The sequence below is a fragment of the Sitophilus oryzae genome, unplaced genomic scaffold (assembly GCF_002938485.1).
Source record: "Sitophilus oryzae breed Bouriz unplaced genomic scaffold, Soryzae_2.0 scaffold_1307_pilon_pilon, whole genome shotgun sequence".
Lineage (NCBI taxonomy): Eukaryota > Metazoa > Arthropoda > Insecta > Coleoptera > Curculionidae > Sitophilus > Sitophilus oryzae.
In genome coordinates, this window is record NW_022145957.1 from 1,768,668 (window position 1) to 1,777,873 (window position 9,206).

The 9,206-nt window shown below is 29.6% G+C and overlaps 2 protein-coding genes across 2 annotated transcripts in view; one reads left to right on the top strand and one right to left on the bottom strand.

The window, feature by feature from the left end:
* The window catches only part of LOC115874925 (chromatin-remodeling complex ATPase chain Iswi), a 38,697-nt gene extending 33,178 nt beyond the window's left edge, over positions 1-5,519 (bottom strand). The window contains exons 1-5 of the mRNA XM_030890224.1: positions 5,321-5,519; positions 5,067-5,263; positions 4,701-4,873; positions 4,437-4,645; positions 2,218-2,411 (exon numbers count right to left, since the gene is read on the bottom strand). Of these exons, the coding sequence (XP_030746084.1) occupies positions 2,218-2,411; positions 4,437-4,645; positions 4,701-4,873; positions 5,067-5,263; positions 5,321-5,371 (824 nt within the window). The 5' untranslated portion in view covers positions 5,372-5,519. The remainder of the gene's footprint in view (positions 1-2,217; positions 2,412-4,436; positions 4,646-4,700; positions 4,874-5,066; positions 5,264-5,320) is intronic.
* A 289-nt stretch (positions 5,520-5,808) lies between these two features.
* Positions 5,809-8,255, top strand: LOC115874926 (CCR4-NOT transcription complex subunit 7). Its single transcript, XM_030890225.1, has 6 exons — positions 5,809-5,967; positions 6,710-6,918; positions 6,974-7,200; positions 7,263-7,539; positions 7,609-7,749; positions 7,807-8,255. Exons 2-6 carry the CDS (start codon positions 6,811-6,813, stop codon positions 7,933-7,935), a joined length of 882 nt encoding a protein of 293 aa, XP_030746085.1. The 5' UTR covers positions 5,809-5,967; positions 6,710-6,810; the 3' UTR covers positions 7,936-8,255.
* The last annotated feature ends 951 nt before the right edge of the window (positions 8,256-9,206 follow it).

Genomic DNA, 9,206 nt, shown 5'->3' on the forward strand with positions numbered 1-9,206 from the left:
AGAGTGAATATAACTTTGTTAATACTTAGCTATGTTTTCTTAAACACGAAGGATACCAGAATAAATTGGTGTAGAAAAATTTACTTTATCAGATACAGAATATTTTTAAACTCAAATCGTAATATTTAAAATATTAGATCATTTTTTTTAAATGCAACACCTTGTATATTATTTTTCTTTCAGATGTAGAATTAAAAGGTAAACATTTTTTGTATTTAAAGTGTTCTTAAATTTTTAGCCGTTTTGCAAATATTTTCTGTATTTCATTACATATGGGATTTCCAAGGATAAAATATCAGACAAAGATCATATTAGGTGGCTTTGATAAAAATTTACTGTTTAAAGAGCCATATGTAATATAATACTGCGAAACCGTTAAAAATTTAGAAACCCTTTAAATAAAAAAATGTTCACTTTTTAATTCTGCATCTGACAGAAAAATAATATACAGAATGTGGCATTTAAAAAAATTGAGATATACCATTTTAAGTATTACGATTTTGGTGACGCCATAAAAAATACCCTATACAGGGTGTCCCAGAAATGAGTGCGTAATAAATGAGGCTCCAACACAGCAGCTATGCTATCCGGAGAAATATCCTCTTTATACGGTAAAATGAGTGTGAAATAGAATAATGTATATAGAATGATGTAAAATAATTTAAAAAAAATAAAACTAACTTTACCACAACTTTTTTGTGACACCCTGTATATAACAAAATATTTTAGGATACGCCCCTTTATAATCCTTGAAACATATGAATAAAACTTTTTTCACATCTTCGACAACGACACGACGATATTGGACCTCCTCGCACTAATGGGCCATCCTGTATATTTAAGGTGGTTTAAAGCTAGGTGTGGCACTTTTCTTCCCTCAAATATAAACTCAATATTTTGTCTATAATATTTTGAATATTGTTATATTACGACCACTTATAATAAAAAATAAATAAAAAAACATAAAAAAATACAGTCCACTAAATTTATAATAGATTATGCTATTATAAAATTCTATCAATTAAAAAATATGAATAATTTGCGGAGACTTTAGATGTACAAAATATTTACTCTAAAATTGTTTCAAACATAAATCTATATAAATTATCTCGTAAACTATTATTGAATGAAAATTTTATAGCAAATCCATTGACCAAAAAATATTTTCATGCGCATATTTGAGACAACCTGTATATCTAAAAAACTATTTTTAAAATCTGCCCACATGCTAAAAAAAATAATAATATTTAATTAATTACATAATATCTCAGCTTCTAAAATAACCAAATATAATTAAATGTTAATTGATAATTACTATCAGCTTGCCGATTTATATCCGATGGAAATCTAAAAAAAAATCAAAGAACAATTTTTGAATTATTACTACAATTAATAGCAGCACACAGTAATGCACTCATTTTTTATCAATCCGTCTCTGTGCTGGAACGCAACGCTCGAACCTCGCAGCTCGACGGACGGAATTCAACTGAAACGCTTTGCAACCTGCCGATATTCGACAGCTTGCAAAAACTGGCAGAAAATATTTGCGAGAGTGCAACTACTCTTTTCCTTAAACTATGGTGCCACCACATTGGAAACGCAAAACGCATGTAATAAAACCAAGTTTTGAAAACGTTTCCTATTTGTGGCATACCGTTTCCATTTTGTGTCAAGAAATAGACACGATTATTAGAAACATTACCTAAAATGTGTCCAAAAATGCTACTTGGGTTACAAGAGGAAAACCTTTTTTATTACTGACATTTTGAGAAAAACAGTGATGTTTAGGCCAGCATTACACTATCAAATTTTTTTGTCAAATATCTTTTATAAAAGATATTTGATGAAAAATTTGACATTGTTAATATACAATATTTTGTAAAATATTATTTATTCACTGTCAAATTCTTTGATAAAATAAAATCTTTGACAAAGAAATTTCATAGTGTAATACTGGCCTTAGGACTTACAACTATTAGTGACCTTAGTTAACACTGACTTTAGGAAATATTCAACTATATTTTCATGTTTTTTTTTAATTTTCTCTAAAACGGTATGGAAATTTGGAAGTGGGCCGCGTTTTAACTTATTAGTGTCAAAAGTACAAACGCGTAAGTCACGCCTGTATTTGTTACAGGTTGGTAGTTATTACATATAAATAAAAGTTATTCGCAAAGTGAAAAACCATGCATGGCCTAAATAAAAATAGAAACAAACCTGTTAGAAGTTTTGAATTCCCTGAGAATTTCGGAAAGTTTAGATTTCTCATTTTTGATCCTATGCGCCTCGTCAATGACCATATACCGCCAATTGAACTTTTTGAATACTGACTTTTCTTTAATGCACATTTCGTACGATGTTACGCATACATCCCATTCACCTGGCATCATTATATCTCTTATAAAAGTATTCTAAAACAATACAACAAAACATGGTAAATATTAATCTAAAAATATAACGTATTTTTTTGTATTTTTAACAATTTAAAAGGTAATACAACTACAGTAGAACTTCGATAATTCACATACTGAAACAGCTACAGTCGAATTAGTGAATAACGCGGATTTCTGGAATATTTTTTTATGTTTATCTTTCGTATTTGTTTTTAGTTTCCAACCTAAACTCAAAATTCAAACACATATTTTTATCAAAACAAAAATGCCAAGCATTTTATTAAAAACATATTACAATAACTAAAAATATAATAAAATATACAGGGCGGTCCGAATTGTATTCCAGAAACTTCGGCAGCATATTCTGCAGATAAAAATAAGTAAAAAAGTTTGTATAAATGTATGTCTTAAAATGCTTGGTTTCGAAGATACAGGGTGTAGAAGTTTCATTTTTATTTCAATTTTTCCAAATAATATCTAATATTTGGATCAAAATTGTGTCTGGGAGTTTTTTGACATGAGAAATTTGGGATTTTGATATCAATATGACTCCTATTTGTAGGGGGCGCCACCTACATGTGTTTTAACTGTTTTGAAGAGTAATAACTTTTCGTCCGTACCTGTATAAAACTACTGAGTGAAAAAATATACATTTCATTGATTTTTTAAGTAAAAAATGTCTCTTGGTAAAAATCGTTACAAGCAACACTTCGCAAAATATTTAGAATGGAAATAGTCAATACATGTCATTATTACAATAAAAATAGATATGTTGAGATGTAGATAGTTATTTGACTGAAATGATAAATTTTTCTTTGAAAAAATGATGATAAAACAGTTTCTGTTGAATTTTTGGCACAAAAACACTTCAAATTTATGATTTCAGTCTAATAACTATTTAGTCAACATGTTTAATTTGTCAACGATGACAGGTATTGATAATTTCGTTTCCAAATATCTTGAGAACCATTACTCCTAGCGATTTTTACCAAGAGACCTTTTTTATGTAAAAAACGTTGTAAATGTATATTTTTTTAGTCAGTAGATTTATACAGGTACGGACGAAAAGTTGTTACTCTTCAAACCAGTTAAAAATATGTAGTTGGCGCCCTCTATAAGTAGGAGTCATATTGACATCAAAACCAAGTTTCTCATGTCAAAAAACTCCCAGACACCAACTTTAATCCAAATATTGACGTTATACCTCAGAAACTATTTAGAAAAAATCAAAATAAAAAAAAACTACTACACCCTATATCTCCGAAACTAAGCCTTTCAAGACATACATTTATAAAAACTTTTTTTAATTATTTTTATCTGCAGAATATGCTGTCGAAATTTCCGGAATACAGTTCGTACCACCCTATATAAAACTTTATTGTACAGGATGTCAGTTTTTACATCACTGTGCTATATTTTTATTAAATTGAAGATGCTACACAGATTTGTCCTAGCTCCCTTGGTTTTTGAAATACAGGGTGAATCGGAAAATGTTGCATTTTTCGACCCCTTTCATATCTCGGTTGTGTTATAACTTATCGAAAAGGTGAAAACTGAGTCCTAAGAGATAATATAAAATTCAGTAGCATATCTAAATTTTCGCTGGAAGCTGTCATTCTTGAAATATGAGCGAAACTTATGTATTTTAATTGGAATATCATCCTATTACTTTTTTTATTTTCTTTGTCCTGTTATAAGCTTCTTAAAAATATACTATAGTCTATAATTTAACTTTCTTAACTTTTTGCAAATAGATTTCTGTAATTTGCCGCCAATTTTGACAGTTGTCCTATGACATAAGTGAAAAGAATTTTTTTTATGGTGGACATGCTGAAAAAATTCTGTATACATATATATCTTTATTCAAGCCACTTGTTGCAAGATTTTTGGCACACTCTATACATGCACAAAAAATAGTACCTATTTTATATTTTATGCCATATAAAAATCACTTGTGTATACTACAACTAATATTTTTTGAACAGCTAAGTTATAGGAAAATATTCTCTGATTTATGATTAAAAAAAAAACATAAACAAATACCCTAGCTTCCTGATCCCCAATCAAACAAACTGCTCTAAGTGAGGGACACCATTTCTTAAATTCGTTCATCCAATTTGATAAAGTCGACTTTGGAACAATTACAATATGGGGTCCGGCAGTATTCTTGTAATGCTTCATAAATCCTAGCAGAGATATTGTTTGCAGAGTTTTTCCTAAACCCATTTCATCAGCAAGAATACCATTAATACCTAAAAAACAGAACAAATAAAGATATGTCCAATTAATAGTTAATCAAAAACTAACCATTTTCATATAATGATATCATCCAGTTCAATCCTCTAACTTGGTAATCTCTCATTTCACCATTTTTTATAAAGAATGGAGAAGTGTCAAATCTAATCATTGCCTTTGTTTTGGTGTTTGTTTCAGCCAACAGTTCTTCATCTTCTTCTTGTTCTGTTTTTCGATGTCGGTGACTAAATAATAATCATAACTCAATAACAATTATGAATTATGACCTATGTAAGATTTGATTAAGAATAGAAGGTATTATGTTGATATGTAACAATCAACGATTTGGATTAGCAAATGAAATAGTAACAGAATTTCATATATATTTTTTTAGTTAAAAATTTATTTATATTTATAGTTAAAAATTTTGTGCCTTACTCAGCAACCTCCTCTTTAGTCTTTTTCGGTCTTCCAGATTTTGGCTTGGTTGGAGTTTTAGACTGATTCATAAAATGTGAGAAAATCTCAGTTTGTTTTAAAAGAAAATCAAAACGTTTACTACGATCTGTTTCCAATTTTGCGTCAAAATCCTCGTTCTTTGAGTTAGCATCTGATGAGGAGTCATTATCGTTCCCCTTTTAAAAAATTTCATTAAACGCTTTTTCTTAAATACACAGTAAACATTTTCTTACCCCGCTCTCGCCGATTTCTGTGTTGTCTGTTGTATCTTCAGTTTGAGACATCTTTAACTAATTTTCTTTTATTCCTGAATATATAAACAAATTTATAAATCGCCAACAATAACAAAAAACGTTTTTGCTGGTTTTCCGATTTTCAAAGAGGCGATTTAACAACCACAGGAGTTGTCAAAGTGAGACACCCACAGATCATGAAAGAAATTAATTTTAGAGGGAAACGTGACAGCAGGGATGTGACTCCGATTGTTTCAAATGCTTTTACGTAAGAAATAAACGTTTATTTGAATATTTATTTGAAAAAAAAATTGTACATAAACGAACACGGTCGAAACGGGTAATTTTATAATTCTGTCTTGTCAGATTTTTATTTTTTTTAATAAATGTGGCCTTGATCATATAGTCTAATTCATAGTCTAATTATATGATCTATAAGATCAAAGTTGCGCACCAAAGATTAAAAGTTAAAACACGCCATTCATTCTGTCAAAATTACGTCAAATTCCACAAATTCTCAACTTTGCATTTCTCTTTTGTTGCCGCTTCTAAAAAATTAAATGTTTTTCATGCCTCAAAATCTTTTAACAAGTAATTTTACTCTCTAACCAAGTTAATGAATATTTTATGTAAATTTTTTCTAAAAGGTAATTTGACTTGACCCTTATTGCATGCATATTTTGCTAAACTTAGGGCGGATTTACCCAATTCCTCAATTGCTATTCCTTAATTCTTATTTCTTATTTGCTAAATTATAAAAAGATAAAATACGTGCTATGCAGTTAGTTTGGTTATACAGTGTCTTAATCCTTAATTCTTAACCACGGTTCGTAATTCTTTATTTTGAAAGTTCCCAACTTTTAACTTTTTAGCGATTACGAATTAGCGATTAAGGAAAACGTGTAGATGCGCATGCATGAAAATTTGAAATGTTAATTTTTTGTGTATTTTGTGAACTGTTGTTCGTCCCATTCAAAGGAAGGCATGTCTTGTATTGGAGTTCCAAAATTGCCTTCCATGTCCTTTCTTCTATTCATGGGGCGAACCCCAAATCGCCTACAACCTCGGTGGCAATTCACGAGAGTAGCGACACAACAAGCCATGGTTATAAACAAACCCGAAAGTGCTGCAATTTTTTGTATGGACCTCATTACACACAATAACACAGCGAAGTAAAAACGATTTGATTTGATCTACTAGTGTCAGTTTTAAGAATTAAGAAATAAAGATTAAGACATTGGATAACTGTCTCTAAAAAAATAAGGGATAAAGAATTGTGTATTAAGAATTACAAATTAAAGACTAGAAATAAGAATTAAGGAATAGCAATTAAGAAATTGGGTAAATCCGCCCTTATACTCAATAAAATAATACATTTTCTTAATTAAGGTATCAAAAGGAGGAAAATACGACGAAACCCGGTTTCCAATGACCAGATCATTTAATTCATTTCATGTACTTGCAATTGCTAAATAAAATATTCATCAAAAATGCCAACAGCTACAGTTGGTAGCTTACAACTACCAAATAATGAAGATTGTGGAATCAGAGATGTTTGGGCTCATAACTTAGAAGATGAATTTCGCACTATCAGACAGGTAATTAATTCCTTAAGTACATTTATACAAATTCACTCTCATTTTATGTCTATAGATCGTTCAGAAATACCAGTATGTTGCCATGGATACTGAATTTCCAGGAGTTGTGGCTCGGCCTATAGGGGAATTTAGAAGTTCGGCTGATTATCAGTATCAAATGTTAAGATGTAATGTTGATTTGTTAAGAATAATACAACTTGGTCTTACATTCTTAGACGATAATGGCAAGACACCTGGTGGATCATACACTACATGGCAATTTAACTTTAAATTTAATTTACAGTAAGTTAAAATTTTATCAAAGTATTTATATTCTTTACAGTATTTTAAAACTGTACTTGTAGAGAAGATATGTATGCACAAGACAGTATAGACCTGTTAACCAACTCCGGAATCCAATTTAAAAAACATGAAGATGAGGGTATTGAGCCATTAGAATTTGCCGAACTACTTATGTCTTCTGGCATTGTTTTAATGGATAATATCAAATGGTTAAGCTTTCATTCGGGGTACGATTTTGGATATCTGATCAAATTACTTACCGATAATAACTTGCCTCAAGATGAAAACGAATTTTTTGACTTGTTGAAATTGTACTTTCCAACAATATATGATGTTAAGGTAAGACTTTGTCAATTCTGTTTCATAAACATTATGGATGATTAGAATTTTTTATTGTTCTGATTTTAGTACCTCATGAAGTCTTGCAAAACTTTAAAAGGGGGTTTACAGGAGGTAGCTGAGCAACTTGAGTTGGAACGTGTAGGACCCCAACATCAAGCTGGATCTGATTCTCTACTTACTGGAATGGCCTTTTTCAAGATGAAGGAGGTAACTCTATTGAAAGAATATTCATTAATTATAATTGTTTAAAATATTCCTTTTTAGATGTTTTTTGAGGATACTATTGACGATTCTAAATTTTCTGGTCACCTGTATGGTCTTGGAACATCATTCGCTGTGAATGGAACAAATAATTACCCACCTGATAATGGAGATAATGCAAACTCAGCATAACTGAATCAAGGATTTTTGGCAAATTTCTGAAAATGAGAACTGTACATAAATAAATTTTTTTAATGCTGTTCTGTAGTGGCAAGGCAAGACATTTTTATAAGTTTATAAATAGCAATCATCTTTTTTTTTTTGTGTTGATTTTTAATTGTTGATAGATTTAAATATGCATTTAGACAAAGCCTGCAAAAACAAATTTATATTTATATTGTAATTCTATATTAGACCTTTAAAAATTTTCATTTTTATATCTTTTTTCAAGCAGTGTAATAAATGTATCTTCTGTATTTTTAACTGAGAAAAATATCTAATTCTGAACTTGATTTCAGTTTTTATAAAATATTTAAACTTTTACTTATGCAAGTTCACTTATAGTCTGTCCAACGAGATGATGCATTACAGTGAGGATGGTTCTAGTTATTTTAAATCACAGGTGTAAATTTTATTTTCTGTAATTTTTTAAATATTATCTGTTGAAGTCATCTTCAACGGGCTTCTCTTTTGGACAGATTAGATTTTTGTTTAACTAGCAGTAGTAGAGGTATTAATATTAGTAGAAATCCTTTAAGTAGCATACAGATCAGTTATCAGTATATTATTTACTTAAGTAGCAACAGTACTAGGAGGTATACAGGGTGTTTCAAAAAACATGTGTCATCTCTCCCGGGAAGATTCCTCACATAAAAGTAAGATTTATTTTTCATATCAACATAGGTTCGATTCTGCTTTCTTTTGTAGCTACAGGGTGTTAAAGTCTTAATAACCTTTTGATTTATTATAATTTTCTTCCCAGTACTTTGAGTGATTTAAATGAAATTTTGAGGGTAAAAGTTATTATAAGTGCTACATATTATTTTAATGCTAAAAAAGTGTGGATAAATTCATCAGGGACGTGCATACAGGTTATCACTGGAATATTTTTCAAAATAAAAAACGTGCGCCACTGACTTTTTCTTTTGATATCAAAATTTTGTAGGCCAATTAATGCCAATTAAAAGTTATCTCTTGATATTTTGTCGAATTCGGCCTCCTTGATGAGATAAACGCAATTTTATTAATCACAAATAATAAAATAAAAATAAAATTAATAAATTATATATTTTACCTAATTTATTACTAAATATTATTACTATTAGTCCAACGTTACAGCAATTTCAAATAAAAAAATAATGGTATTTAAGATAATTACAAAAAACTAATGTTAAAAAGTTGTAACATCCTTTAACTCTGAAACTATATGCATTTCCATACCCATGGTTATAGGAACTTTTTTT